The 16,503-nt window shown below is 42.5% G+C and overlaps 1 protein-coding gene across 1 annotated transcript in view; it reads right to left on the reverse strand.

Moving 5' to 3' along the window:
- Positions 1-3,262: 3,262 nt before the first annotated feature.
- The window catches only part of LOC311134948 (mitochondrial glutamate carrier 1-like), a 60,967-nt gene continuing 47,726 nt past the window's right edge, over positions 3,263-16,503 (reverse strand). Inside the window, exons 7-11 of the mRNA XM_084168721.1 lie at positions 8,052-8,112; positions 6,300-6,444; positions 5,704-5,858; positions 4,747-4,822; positions 3,263-4,149 (exon numbers count right to left, since the gene is read on the reverse strand). Coding sequence (XP_084024847.1) covers positions 4,002-4,149; positions 4,747-4,822; positions 5,704-5,858; positions 6,300-6,444; positions 8,052-8,112 — 585 coding nt within the window. The 3' untranslated portion in view covers positions 3,263-4,001. The remainder of the gene's footprint in view (positions 4,150-4,746; positions 4,823-5,703; positions 5,859-6,299; positions 6,445-8,051; positions 8,113-16,503) is intronic.

Raw genomic sequence — 16,503 nt, forward strand, 5'->3', positions numbered from 1 at the left:
GGATCGAGAGAAGGGAGGCTGGAGAGGTAGGTGTGGTAATAAAGCCATCGGTAAAATGTTCAGTAAAACAAACATTAAAACCTATAGATATTACAACGCAAAGTTCATATCATTTGCATACTAAAGTGGACACAACACATACAGAAAAACAATACATACAGCTATATATATATATATATATATATATATATATATATATATATATATGTAGAAAGGAATATTGATAAGTATTATAGATCTCAGTTCTCTCCCAACACATCATGATAATAATAATAATAATAAAACATTGAAGAGTTGTGTTGCATGTTAATGGTGCAGCAGTTCCGTGCGTCCCAAATGACACCCTATTCCCTATATAGTGCACTACGCTTTACCAAATGTAGGTCAAAAGTAGTGCACTATATAGGGAATAGTGTGACATTAGGGAATGAATCAGTACAACTGAAGAGCTGCATCAGTCACCCTTGATCTCTGGCTGGCTCACAACTTCCTCCAGCTAAATCGAGACGTGACCGAGGTACTTATTGTTGGAGCCAAAGCACAGAGAGAGAATCTGACCGCACATTTTAACTCACAGGCAATAAAGATAAAACACCAGGTAAAAAACCTAGATGTTATTTTAGATTCTGAACTCAATTTCGAATCACACTTTAGAAATGTCACCAGAACAGCTTATTACCACCTGAGGAACATTGCCACGGTGCGTCCGTTTCTCTCTCAGGCTGATACAGAGAGACTCATCCATGCTTTTATTACAAGCAGGCTTGACTACCGTAATGCTCTCCTGTCTGGTCTACCCAAGAAAGCCATTGGTCAACTGCAAAACATACAGAATGCTTCAGCACGGGTACTGACCGAGACCAGACGGAGAGCACACATTACACCGGTTTTAAGGTCTCTGCACTGGCCGCCTGTGAGTTTTAGAATTCATTTAAAGATTATTCTATTGGTTTTTAAATCAATCCACAATTGTTCGCCCCAATACATGTCAGACATGCTTGTAAGTTATGTACCCAGTAGGTCCCTCAGGTCCTCTGGCACTGGCCTTTTAACTATCCCAAAGCCCAGGACCAAGAGGCATGGAGAGGCAGCCTTTAGTTACTATGCCCCCAGCCTCTGGAATAGCCTGCCAGAGAACCTGAGGAGGGCTGAAACTGTGGACATATTTAAAAGAGATCTTAAAACACGTCTTTTTAGCTTTGCTTTTCCTCAGGGTGCTTTTTAGTAAGTCCGTTTTTGACATTCTTTTGTTTTTTATCTGATGTTTGTTGTGTAGTAAATATTTTAGCTTTTATTTTCATTGTTTTATATTAGTTTCTTTCCTGTGAAGCACATTGCATTGCATTCCATGTCTTAAATGTGCTGTATAAATAAAGCTTGATTTGAATGGTGTGGCAGGGCCTTCAGTGATGTAACAAATGCATGCACAACAAAGATACACCATGAAAGTTTCAATCCCCAAAGAGCCTAGAGAACAACAAACAAAAACATACTAAAGCATAGATAGCTTTAGTACATTGAATGATTGGAATAATACAATTTTAGGTCCCAATCTTTTTTTTTTGTACACTATTTAAATCACAACTAGATTGTAATTTTACATGAAGTAAAATTGTGTGCCTTGCTCCAGTTCTTTAAAAATAGTTGTGTGGTAGTGTAAGAAGTGTTAGCAGAGAAGTAGAGGAATATTTAATACCTTCTAACTTTATGTCTAGCTTTTTGGGAAAGTGGTACAAATGTATGTTGTTTATAAAAAGGTTAGAGAAAATGTGGTTGATGCGGTTACTGAAACAGCTGTACCTCTAGATTAGTTGAAGATATTTTCTGCTATGATTTCAGATTTGAATAGCAGAGAAGTAGAGGAAGAATTCATACCCTCTAACTTTTTGAATAACTTATTGGGAAACTGGCTTAAAACAGCAGTTGTTTTAATAAGTTAGGAAGAAAAGCAGTTGGTGCAGTTCTCAAACAGCTGTATCGTTAGATTGGTAGAAGTTATTCCTGTTCTGATTTCATATTTGAATAGCGGAGAAGTAGAGGAAGATTTCATATGCAATATTTTTGTTTGGAAAGTGGTCAAAGTAGCTGATTTGTGTCAAAAGTTCCATTGTTGCATTCACGGTAAATGGAATGTTGGAAGTCATGATGTCACAATGCTCTAATCTGCTTGTGTGAGTATCCATAGCAACGGACACGAAAGAGCTTTTAGCTGATGTTAGCTAGCTACTTTTCATCACTCTAAACTCAGACAAACAGCTGTAACTTTTGATTGGTAGAATATATTTCTGCTCTGATTTCTGATTTGAATAGCATAGCAGAGAAGTAGAAGAACAATTCCACATTTGAATATATTTTTGTTGTGATTTCAGATTTGAATAGCAGAGAAGTAGAGGAAGACTTCATATGCTCTAACTTTCTGTTTAACTTGTTGGGGAAGAGGTCAAAGTAGCAGATTTTTGTCAAAAGTTGCATTGTTGCATTCACAGTGAATGGAATGTTGGAAGTCATGATGTCACAATGGAAGCTTTAGAAGGTTGAACAAATCCCATTAAAGTGGATGCAGTTAATTTAATTTAATTAAAAGGTTTATAGTTTAAATGTTATCAAAAAGTTGTATGCAAGCAACTTAATCCAGATCAGTCTACACGTTTTAAAGTTTGAATGGCTGTAAGAGGAGTAGCGTTCCAAATATTAATAATGAGAATAGAAAGTCAGAAATAATTTGGACAATATTAAAAGTGGCTTCTTTATTTATCATTTTTTCTGTGTTTTTTTTAAATAGAATCTATTGCAGATTCGTTTGCTCTTCAGATATAGTATTAGTTCTGTCACTGGCCCAAATTCATGATATTGAATGTTTGTTTTTAACACCAAGACCACAATGATATGATATTGGCCATGGTTTCAAAGTGCAAAAAGAATGTTGGTTATTACGATAGCTCTATTTTCCTTCTCCGTTTGGGGGTAACTAGGTACTGCATTTAGAGAAAAGACCACCAGGGACAAGGCAATTAGGGTCCACTCAGAGCTATAAGCTGATTGGCTGAATGGCAATTACAACCAATCACAGGCAGGGATGACTGGGCTGTTCAGGTAAGATCCAATGGGGGTGTCAGTATTGTATAGTTGTATAAAGTGCACAACTTAACATATTCTATGGGTCTTGGCCTGTAACACATGCATTTAAAAATAAATGTAAGATGTAATTTAAGCTCTAATTCATAGTATACTACATAATAGCTGGTAATAATAATAAGGTATGGATCATTTTGTTTCTTTAATGAGCATGCTTGGTGAACTTTGAATAGTCTAACTAAGTGATTCTTTGTTTTCTTGAGAACTCGTAAAATCCTGCTTGCTTTGTCATTAGGACCAACAATTTTTTTATATGTTTTATTATTACAAGATATGTGATTTATATTAAATCTGATTGATAGGCAATAGTCGTCATCCGCATGATCATTCTGATGCTATGGCGGTTCATTGAGATAACTACCATATGCCGTAGCTCAACATATTCAGACAATAGATCTACCCTGTAATTCATCAATCACGCCCACATAAAAAATATAATTAAAAAATAAATAAAATAATCATCATTTGAGAACATGGTATTTGTGGCTTCAATTCCACTGGAATCTTGTGTTGCCGCCGCTTTGCAATCAACGTCTCTCTGCTCCTATTACTGTGCTCACCGCCGTAACATTACATTCAACACCACAAGGACAATTAAAGAGGCTATACGCAACGTGTTCGCCTCTAGGGGGGGGTGCTCATAAGCCAAACGGGGTCAAAGAAAGAAATCCTAAATTGGTGGTAGTCGTACTTTAACCCGACGACAACGATCAAATGTTCGAACAATCCCATCAAATTGATGAAAACCTTATTTCATGATGAGAGGTGATCTCGGATCCTATCGCTGTGCTGTGCGTGATGTAGTTGTGATCTAGTTGCGAGAGAGGGAAAAGGCAGAGATCCCGATCGGTTGACGTTCTTGTCGCTTAGTTGCCAGGCAGGAAGCTGAGGATGTATTCTCCCGCGCCGAAGAAGTAGACCACCTGGGCGATACCAAATAAGGGCGCGATGACCAGGGCACGGCAGTACGCCCCCTTCAGGAACGCTGAGGGACCCTCGTTCTTCATGATTTTACTGATGGGTGAGAGGTGAGAAGAGACATGGGCAACACAGATTAGCAACAAGATGTCAGTGAATAGTTTTACCTCGTTACTATAATGATGTGTTTTAACTGAATATGGCAGCTGAGTTATCATATAGCGTATACAGTGTATTCATTCTGTATTCAAATTGTTGCCGCCACACCAAAAAGAACAAGAAACATATAGTGATGCTAATTATAACCATCTTCTGGTAGAGAGATAGGCTTTCCCCAAAACCTTCTCAATTAAATGTTAACTAGCTACAAAGTAGCCTACCTGTCAGAATAATATCATGATGTTTTCCACCAATCATCGTGGGCATTTGTTTTGTAAACTCCATCACGTTTAAAGAAACACCGCTAACCAAACAACAGTGCTAGGTGCATTGGCACTTGAATCAAAGGGTAACTACTCTCAACAATCTCCTGATGTGGTAATATGTATTGTACTATACTTAGAACATCCAATTTTGTATGTTTTTTCTCTAAAACAAAAAAGTGTGCTTTTGAGAGCGAAAACCTGAAAAAACGAGGGGAAATCCTGAACAGCCTCAATGCGCCACGATGGAAATCCCCATGTGTAGGTTTACCTGATACAGTCAGTCACCCCGCTGTACGTTTCCTCTGTACTCCCTCTGTTCATAGACTGGATTCTGGTCTTTATCACTGTAAATACACAACAATACCATGTTAACACTACAATACACACTGATGCAACTAAGAATATATGATTGGTGTAAGATCCAGACTAATTACAGACCATTTTAACTCAGAGAGACATAACATAGTGTGATGGAAAATGGTATGTTTGTGCTTTTCTAATTACCAATTTCTGTGTTCTATGTTTGTGCTTTTCTAATAACCAATGTCTGTGTTCATGCAAGTGACTGACTGAACGAATCCTCACTATCAGTATCTGCAATCTGGCAGTACGCCAAGACCCTTGTTTTGAGAACGGAAGATATCTCAGTTTCAAGGTCTCAGCTTGGAGAGAAGAAGCCTCGTGAGGTATTGGTCTGTCACATGTTATGAACCAGTATTGGTCGGTCACATGTTATGAACCAGTATTGGTCGGTCACATGTTATGAACCAGTATTGGTCGGTCACATGTTATGAACCAGTATTGGTCTGTCACATGTTATGAACCAGTATTGGTCGGTCACATGAACGAAGCAAACGTTAATGATGAATTAATGACGAATGATGAATAAAGTAAATCATGCAAATATAACTTGTCTGCAGTATATAAGAGATCTAACGGGACTGCCCCGGCAGAGCTCACTTCAGACCGGTACTTTATGCATCTAAGTTTGACTGTGACCTCTCCAGCATGATGATAATAAACAATGATTCATTTAAAGATTGACCTCGAGTGTCCCTGTGTATTTCCACGAAAACTGTATAATGATATAACAAGATATAAAAAAAAAATTTTATAAAGAAAATCCCTTGTCTCACCAACTACAGGGACAGCGGAGGCGCTGCCAGCCCATATTACTACAGTATTATTATAATCTATATTATAATATTATCATATCATGTCTCACCATCTACAGGGTTGACAGCGACAGCGGCCGTGCTGCCAGCCAGACAGCCTGCCAGGAAGGACACGTAGAACGGGGCGGGGCCCTCCGCTCCTCTCTTCCCCAGGGTGTTCAGGTTGGCAAACAGAGGGAAGTAGATGATGGAGAATGGAACATCCCTGAGAAGAGAGGAGAGGAGAGGAGAGGAGAGGAGAGGAGAGGAGAGGAGAGGAGAGGAGAGGAGAGGAGAGGAGAGGAGAGGAGAGGAGAGGAGAGGAGAGGAGAGGAGAGGAGAGGAGAGGTGGGAGAAATTAGAGATGATCAGAGGAGAGTTTTATCATATTGTCATACCTCAGAGTTGTGGCCAGAGCAGTGTGTCAGTGTATCTATGGATGGACTTTAATTGAATTTCCTTGATTCCTCGATTCCTTGCATCCTCTTTCCTCAACTTCTTCTCAAAACGCCTTGGAGGAGAAGATCCAAGGTCCCTCAGTCTCTGACCTTTTTCCTCCATACAAGGAGGACGAGTGGAGAGGACGGTAGGAATCCAGGAAATACAATTGAGAAAGAGCCAATGAGCAGAGGGTACCTGGTGGTCAGAACACTGTTACGTTGTTTACCTGAGCAGTGTGGCCCCCAGGCCCTTGTACAGCCCAGCGATGCCCTTCTCCTTAAGAAGTTCCCTGGTCAGCTGCATGGCGGTGGGGGACTTGGTCGGCACGGCCCCTGGTACCACTGTCTCTGGCATCAGCTTCCTCTGGGCCTCTGAGAGAAGGACAGACAGGGACAACATGGGGTTTAAAGCTCTTAAATCTCTTACCGATTCTCCTCTACCTCATCTAAATATATTTTATTTTCTTACTAGCACTGAACTTTTCTGATAGTTGATTTGTTAAGGAAGAATTGTACTTACTATGATTGTAATTAACATGAATGCACTAACCTCTCTCTCTCTCTCTCTCTCTCTCTCTCTCTCTCTATCTATCTATCTATCTATCTAACTAACTAGTTTGCAGGTATTTAGGCAAGATAAAACTTTATAAGGGTTTGTACTTGCTCATGTAAAGTCTTACAATGCATTATAACTGCATCATAACGCATTATAACTGCATCATAACGCATTATAACTGCATCATAACGCATTATAACTGCAGGCTGTTACCTCATGGAATACATTAATAACTCAATGAGCATGTACAACAAGGGGACTAAAATAGACAGTAGAGTAGGTCAACAGCTTATGTGGTTCCAATATTGACCACACGGTGGCAGAATTGCTCCATATTTCAACACTAGGTCATAGTGACCCTTCCATTTTGCAGCTCCATCTCTCTCTTACCAATCCTCCTCCATCTCTCTAAATATCTTACCGATTGTTTTCCATCTCCCTAATGGCTCTATTCAACCTGTATCACTGATGGAAATGGAAAGGTAATTTCCTCTTGAGCTGACATATGCAGTGTTTACCATGAATGCAGTCTCCGCTAGCGCGAGAACATTGCCTTTAAATTTATATCACGCTGTAATACAGAACTTCCGCGATACGGATTTAATAGAGCCCTAAATCTCTTACTGATCCTCCTCGATTTCTCTCTAAACCTACTAGCGATCCTCCTCCATCTCTCTAAATATCTTACTGATTCTCCTCTATCTCTAACTGATTCTCCTCTATCTCTAACTGATTCTCCTCTCTCTCTAACTGATTCTTCTCTATCTCTAACTGATTCTCCTCTATCTCTAACTGATTCTCCTCTATCTCTAACTGATTATCCTCTATCTCTAACTGATTCTCCTCTATCTCTTACTGATTCTCCTCTCTCTCTAACTGATTCTCCTCTATCTCTAACTGATTCTCCTCTATCTCTAACTGATTCTCCTCTCTCTCTAACTGATTCTCCTCTCTCTCTGATTCTCCTCTATCTCTAACTGATTCTCCTCTATCTCTAACTGATTCTCCTCTATCTCTAACTGATTCTCCTCTCTCTCTAACTGATTCTCCTCTCTCTCTAACTGATTCTCCTCTATCTCTAACTGATTCTCCTCTCTCTCTAACTGATTCTCCTCTATCTCTGATTCTCCTCTATCTCTAACTGATTCTCCTCTATCTCTAACTGATTCTCCTCTATCTCTAACTGATTCTCCTCTCTCTCTACCTGATTCTCCTCTATCTCTAACTGATTCTCCTCTATCTATCTCTAACTGATTCTCCTCTATCTCTAACTGATTCTCCTCTCTCTCTAACTGATTCTCCTCTCTCTCTAACTGATTCTCCTCTATCTCTAACTGATTCTCCTCTATCTCTAACTGATTCTCCTCTATCTATCTCTAACTGATTCTCCTCTCTCTCTAACTGATTCTCCTCTCTCTCTTACCGATTCTCCCAGCATCTTGAAGCTGAATCTTCAACATCTCCATAGGAGTTGTGACGATAACCTGTGACGATAAACAGAAATGCAAGATGAAAAACCACTGTATCTGACAGGAACATTTGGTAAAGTGTTATAACCAGGGGTATAGGCTTACATGAAGAAGATAGGGCATATCATGGGATATTTTCTAGGGGATAGATAGGCCTTTATTACTCAAGACTCCATGTAAACTACAACAACAATACACTGGTTAAAAATTATATCCGACAATGAGAGTCTGGTAATAGCAAAGACATAATAGCTATTAACTCAGTAGCTCCTATTTGTGTTACATGGCACATCTTACAACGAGGTTACCAAAGCCTGTTAATAGTAAGGACATGCAACCTTCCAGACATGGAATTGTATCAACTCGCTACTCAAGGCTTTTACCTGTGACGTATAGTTAAATGCACTAAAGAGGAACAATGGGTACATATTGATGATGCACATGCTCATCTCCAGAATATCTTTTATGTGTCTATTTCTGAAGGATAAAGCTTAGAACATGAACAACTTCCTAGTTAAGAAAATGAAACGTATTCTACAAGAACCAATATCACTCCCTAAAACCCAACCCTATGGGACAATCCTTGGAGAGCTTTTCAGAATTCACCGATAAATTGGTCCACATGGAAACCGAAAGGCATAGACACCGTAAATGACTTGGTAACAGGAAATACATTTATTTCCATGACAGAATTAAAAAGTAATTTGGGACTGACCAATGTAGATAGTTTCAAATACATGCAACTTTAAAAGTTACATATCACGAAATTTCATTTTTGAAATCTTTTGGACATCAGAGCAACCTTGAGGGAATCTTATTTGAGTCAGAAAATTATGTTCATATGATAGGGAAGATCTACCAAACCTAACAGAGAGCCGAGAGCCGATCCATCTGACAACCTCTTAGAAACATATCAACTATTGGAACCAAGACTTTAAAAAAACTGATGTTGGCACAAGATGGAGGGAACGTTGGAGCATAACTAACTAAATTACAGTTAACTAAAATGTACGCTTAATCCAGTATAAACTAATGTATAGAATTTATTATACAAGAGACAACATTCACAAATTCTACAGCACAACGGCAGTCATGTCTTAAGTGTAAAACTAATAATGACTCAATAATCCATGCTTTCTAGGAATACTATAAAGTCCAAAAGCTAGAAGGTTGGCTGTCAGAAGTACTACAATGTAAACTTACTTTAATCCGTCTCTCTGCATATTTCAAAACATGGCGTATGGGGGTGTAGTGAGATACCCAATGGGCTGGACGATTCTCTTCTCATCATTAATCTTGAAAAAAACGTATACTAAAAACGTGGAAATCAATCAATCTGCCATCATTGACATGATGAAAAAATCTAATGATTTATTATTGAAATACTGAAATAGCATGGGCGACCGAGAAAAACTAATTGGTACAGTTTAAGGCCAAGTGGCAAACCATAATGCAGGCACTAGGGATGGGGCAGAACATGCGGGTGTCACGCCCTGGCTCTGGGGACTATGTTATGTTGAGCCAGGGTGTGTAAGTCTATGTTTTGTATATCTATGTTGGCCTGAGTGACTCCCAATCAGAGGCAACGAGTGTCAGCTGGTTGTCTCTGATTGGGAGCCATATTTAACTATCGGTCTTTTCACTTTGTGTTGTGGTTTCTTGTTCCTTTTGGTTTGTGTATCGAAGGACTTCACGTTTCGTTCATTGTTTTGATCGTGTGATCTAGTTAATAAATATAAATATGTTCACCCGCAACGCTGCGCCTTGGTCCACTCTGTTAGACGATCGTGACAGCGGGTCTGGGCAGACGAGATGTATTCGTTTTTTGTTTGCGTCTGTAAGTTGTTGTTCGTATGTATTAGTTTGTATTTGGAGTAAAAAAAAATTAAGACATACAACCTCCTTACAGCTAATAGCTGGCGTTAGCAACTCTGCAGTGTAACCAATAGGTCCAGGAGTTAAGCTAGCTAGGCTACGGCCTATCGGATACTATACCATTAACTAATAGCTAGCGTTAGCAACTCTGCAGTGTAACCAATAGGTCCAGGAGTTAAGCTAGCTAGGCTACGGCCTATCGGCTACTATACCATTAACTAATAGCTAGCGTTAGCAACTCTGCAGTGTAACCAATAGGTCCAGGAGTTAAGCTAGCTAGGCTACGGCCTATCGGATACTATACCATTAACTAATAGCTAGCGTTAGCAACTCTGCAGTGTAACCAATAGGTCCAGGAGTTAAGCTAGCTAGGCTACGGCCTATCGGATACTATACCATTAACTAATAGCTAGCCTTAGCAACTCTGCAGTGTAACCAATAGGTCCAGGAGTTAAGCTAGCTAGGCTACGGCCTATCGGATACAATACCATTAACTAATAGCTAGCGTTAGCAACTCTGCAGTGTAACCAATAGGTCCAGGAGTTAAGCTAGCTAGGCTACGGCCTATCGGATACTATACCATTAACTAATAGCTAGCGTTAGCAACTCTGCAGTGTAACCAATAGGTCCAGGAGTTAAGCTAGCTAGGCTACGGCCTATCGGATACTATACCATTAACTAATAGCTAGCGTTAGCAACTCTGCAGTGTAACCAATAGGTCCAGGAGTTAGGCTAGCTACGCCCTACCGAACATCAATGTGCTAATAGCTAACAATTCACTAGCTAGACCACACTACAGATAGCATTAACTAATACACACTCTTGTTTTTCCTGTGTAATCCGGGCTGTAGTAACTGGTTAACGGGATTAAAGGTGAGATGGCCAGTTGGGTTAATCTGAGGAGTACTACTCCTAATCTAATCTAATCTAGTGTTCCCTGGGCTGTACTGAGCTAGCTGGCGTTCCCCTAATGGACCTCACTCTGGCACTGATACACACACACACACACACACACACACACACACACACACACACACACACACACACACACACACACACACACACACACACACACACACACACACACACACACACACACACACACACACACACACACACACACACACACACACACACACACACACACACACACACACACACACACAGTCACACACACACACAGTCACAAACACACACACACACTGTCACAAACACACACACACACACACAGTCACAAACACACACACAGACACACACACAGTCACAAACACACACACACACACACACAGTCACAAACACACACACACAGTCACGCACACAGTCACAAACACACACACACACACACACAGTCACACACACAGTCACAAACACACACACACACACACACACAGTCACACACTAAGTCACAAACACACACACACGCACACAGTCACAAACACACACACACACATTCACAAACACACACACACACACACACACAGTCACAAACACAGTCACAAACACACACACACACACACACACAAACACACACACACACACACACAGTAACAAACACACACACACACGCACACAGTCACAAACACACACACACACACACACACACACACACACAGTCACAAACACATACACACACACACAGACACACACACAGTCACAAACACAAACACACACACACGCACACAGTCACAAACACACACACACACACACACACACACAGTCACAAACACACACATTCACACACACAGTCACACACACAGTCACAAACACACACACACACACACACAGTCACAAACACACACACACACGCACACAGTCACAAACACACACACACACACACACTATTGATGTCAACTGTTTGTTCACCCGCACTCGCCTGCAACCGCCCGACTATGGCCCATGTGAAAACAGGGAAGTAGCTCAGTTGGTAGAGCATGGCGTTTGCAACACCAGGGTTGTGGGTTCGATTCCCAGTATGAAAAATAATGTATGCGCTCACTAACTGTAAACACGCTCTGGATAAGAGCGTCTGCTAAATGACTAAAAACATTTTTTTTTTAAGAATAATAAAAAAGACTAGAAAAAAACAAATAAAAAATAACACTAAATGAACAGAAAAAATGTTTTAACCTCCTCCTGATCCTAACCCGCAAATAGGCCAATAGAAAATGTGCTATACAGTCAGAGACGCTGGAACTATATTTTTGACAGGCGTGCGGGATTTCTTTTTTTTTAAGCCTAATTTCCATTTATAATTTCCAACATTTTGGTAGGCTATTTGTTAGTCAACATGTCTGTAATATACATGCAGATACATGCAGCTTCTCTTCTGTAATTACTGTAATCACACCCTGATCTGTTTCACCTGTCACACTCCCGTACGCGGTGGATTTTCGCACGTTAGCGGCTGAGTGTGCCTGGAACCCGGAAGCACTGTTCGACACGTTCCTTCACGGATTATCGGAGGTGATTAAAGACGAGCTCGCAGCCCGGGAGCTGCCCATGGACCTCGACTCCCTCATAGCCTTGACCATCGGGATCGATGGGCGGCTACATGAACGTAGGAGGGAGAGGCGGTCTGTTCCCTGTCGCCCTCGCTCGTCCTCGAATTCCACCTCGCCTACGAGGAATCCCGGAAATCCCCGAAGTCTACATTACCGAGAGAGTCCGGTGTCACCCGAGTTCCGTCGGAGATCACCGAGGGCTGCCGACTCGCCTCCTCCGGAGCCCATGCAACTGGGCAGAGCTAGATTGCCTCCTGCTAAATGCAGACTAAACACTAAGAGCGGTCTGTATTGTGGAGCTACAGGACATTTCTTATCTACTTGCCCATTAAAAGACCAGACTCATCAGTAGGTACGAGTACACTGGTGAGCCGTAAGGGGAGTTTCCAATCTCTCTTTACTCATAACCCCCTCTATGCTACCCTGTTGTGGGGAGACCAGTCCAAATCCATCCGGGTGCTCATTGACTCTGGGGCTGACGAGAGCTTTATGGACACTACCCTGGTGTTGGAGCTGGGTATCTCCACTCAATCCCGATGGACGTGAGAGCGCTGGATGGGCGCTCTATGGGCAGAGTCACTCACAATACAGTTTCTACCAACCTGCGAGTGTCAGGCAACCACAGTGAGGCTATGCAGTTTCTGCTCCTGGAGTCTCCTCATGTACCCATGGTTTTGGGGTTTTCATGGCTCCAGAGGCACAACCCCCTAATCGATTGGGCTACGGGTTCCGTCATGGGTTGGAGTCTGTTTTGCCATGCATATTGTCTGAAGTTGGCGCAGCCTGCCCCGGGACCTTCGTAAGGCCTACCATCTGGTTCGGATACGGAAAGGAGACGAGTGGAAGACAGCCTTAAAAATGGCTAGAGGGCACTACGAGTACCTGGTGATGCCGTTCGGACTGACCAACGCTCGTGCAATGTTCCAGGCCCTGGTCAACGATGTGTTTGTCTACCTCGACGACATTTATTCCCGGTCAGCTCGAGAGCACGTTCTCCATGTCCGACATCTCCTGAAGAACCAGCTTTTCGTGAAGGTGGAGAAATGTGAGTTCCATCGCTCCACCATCTCCTTACTAACTGGATGTTTGTTCTGGACTCTGCCCGTGCTCCAGTCCTGCAATGGGCACATTCCTCAAACTCACCTGTCATCCTGGCTTCCGTCGGACCTTGGCTTTCGTCCAACGACATTTGTGGTGGCCCAACATGGTTCGTTGCTGCCTGCACTGTATGTGTGCAGAACAAGACTCCGCGGCAAGCTCTGGCTGGCCTCCTTCAACCACTCCCTGTTCCTCACCGCCCCTGGTCCCATATATCCTTGGACTTCGTCATGGGTCTCCCTCCGTCAGAGGGCAACACCACCATCCTTACAGTGGTGGATAGGTTTTCCAAAGCCGCCCATTTTATCCCCCTTCCTAAGTTGCCCTCAGCTAAGGAGACGGACCAGCTCATGGGATCCATGGATTTCCGGTCAACATGTTCTCCGATCGCGGTCCTCAGTTCTCATCCCGGTTCTGGAAGGCGTTCTGCACCCTCATTATGTCGTCGGCTAGCCTGTCCTCTGGTTTTCATCCCCAGTCTAACGGCCAGTCGGAGCAAGCCAATCAGGACCTGGAGACGACTCTTCGTTGCCTCGTCTCCACCAATCCCACCACCTGGAGCCAGCAACTTGTGGAATATGTCTGTTCTATCAGCTCAAAACGATTAGTTTTAATGTCGTATTGAGCTTGTCTTCTTTCTTTTTAAACAATCTTAAGAGTTGTCATTTTATTGTGACACTTTTTTTTCTGTTTTGTCCTCTGTTGTCTCCCCCGTCTCATCGACGACCTTCCCTGTTCTGCTACTGGTTTCTCGCCTTTTGAGTGTTCCCTGGATATCAGCCCTCGCTCTTCCCGGAGAGGAAGAGGTCAGAATACCTTCTGCCCAGATGTTTGTCCGTCGCTGTCGCCGTACCTGGAAGAGAGCCCGGGCCGCTCTTCTCAAGACCACCTCCAGGTATCGACGACAGGCGGACGGCCACCGGACCCCTGCTCCCCGCTACCATCTTGGGCAGAGGGTATGTCTTTCTACTCGGGATCTGCCCCTCCGGGTGGAGTCCCGCAAACTTTCCCCCCATTTTATCGGCCCTTTTCCCATCTCTAAGGTCCTTAGCCCCTCTGCTGTTCGCCTTCTGTTGCCTCCCACCCTCCGTATACATCCCACTTTCTATATATCTAGAATTAAACCCCTGTCTCACAGCCCTTTGTCTTTCTGTCTTCCACCCCCCACCAGGTGTCTCCCATTACCTCATGTGTATTTATTTATACCTGTGTTTTCTGTTTGTCTGTTGCCAGTTCGTCTTGTCCCGTCAAGTTCTTCCAGCGTGTTGCTGTGTTTCCTATGCTCTAGTTTTAGCTTTTCCTAGTCTTCCCAGTTCTGACCTTTCTGCCTGACCTGGCCCTGATCCTGCCTGCCATCCTGTACCTGCCTGACTCTGATTTGGATTACGACTCTTTGCCGGCCTTGACCTACCTTTCGCCTGCCCCTTTGTACTGTAATAAACTCTGAAACTATCCGCCTCCTGTGTCTGTATCTGGGTCTTAGCCTGAGCCGTGATACTGCCCTAGAAAACGAAATAAACCATTGCTCACCAGAATGTCATAAATTGATTAATGCTTCAATCTAGTTGACATCTATAAAGTTCTCTTTTATCTCTGCTTCTGCCATGCAGCAGACATTTAAGGACCGGGGAGAAAATGCAATAACTCAAAAAAAGCGGGAAAGAATTTCCGTGCAAAATTTCCAAATGGCATCTGTTTGACCAGTTTTAAGGAAATTAAAAGCAGTGAAAACAACCCAACATGTTTCTGATAACATTTCAGTTCGCCTTGGATGCATATTTTATGTGGTTGAAATACTATCAGCTTTTAAGATGCTGATTAAGATACTGTAGCATCTTTACAGACGGTCCCTAACTGCACAGTCATTCTATCAAGATGCTGAAAGACATAAATCATATTTTCTCCACTCCTGTTCCCTAGTCAAAATGTACATCTGCTGTATCATTTTACTGCAAGAAATGCTTAATTCCGCAGGAGTTAATATTACATTAGGCTATACAAGAGGTTATACACCTACAGTCAGTGTCAAGATTTCAGGCAGGATACTATTCCGTTTAACCCATCTGAACAGTTGCCTTGACGTGCCATAGGCCTGTTTGAAGTCCCTGTCCTGTGACTGTTGTCTTGACGTGCCATAGGCCTGTTTGAAGTCCCTGTCCTGTGACTGTTGCCTTGACGTGCCATAGGCCTGTTTGAAGTCCCTGTCTTGTGACTGTTGCCTTGACGTGCCATAGGCCTGTTTGTAACGTAGCCGACACTGCTATCATCCTCTTTTACCACTTCACCAAACATTACTGTTCTGGTCCTCCTTTCACTTATTATTTTCAACTCTCCATTTTGCAACTTTTCTCTTATTGAATTCAACTCTGACACTGCCCTTTTTTTGCCTCAGTGGATCGATATTCACTTTTCCCGCCCTAGTTCCGAAAAGCATTTGGCGATTGGCGTGTAGGCCTTTGTGGCGTAAGTACAGTCAGGCCCTAAAGCTTATGCTTTAATGGCCGATAAAATGTATTAAAGAAAAACCTCAATGTAGCCTGTAGATGTGAATTGAACGCGAATTTGTTTTATATAACTATGCATTGTTTTCTCTTTATTAAACCCGCCCGCCACCCACCCTTCATCCACACAACATTTCATGACCCTAAACCCGCCTGCACTTGGATATAACCGCAGGGACTGCAGGTTATGAGTCAACACGCGCCTCACTAACACACACACACACACACACACACACACACACACACACACACACACACAACACACACACACACACTGTGCTCAGGGTCCAATGACCTGCAAGTCCTTATCTGACTGATACAACCAGTTCAGAACAGCTGAGCTAATGAATACTTTACTGTCCCACTGTCTCTGTCTGACTGGTGAATCCTAGATCGCCTGCTGTGTTGCTAACTTGCTTTATGACGGCACA

The sequence above is a fragment of the Coregonus lavaretus genome (assembly GCF_964263955.1).
Source record: "Coregonus lavaretus genome assembly, chromosome: 9".
Classification (NCBI taxonomy): Eukaryota; Metazoa; Chordata; class Actinopteri; order Salmoniformes; family Salmonidae; genus Coregonus; species Coregonus lavaretus.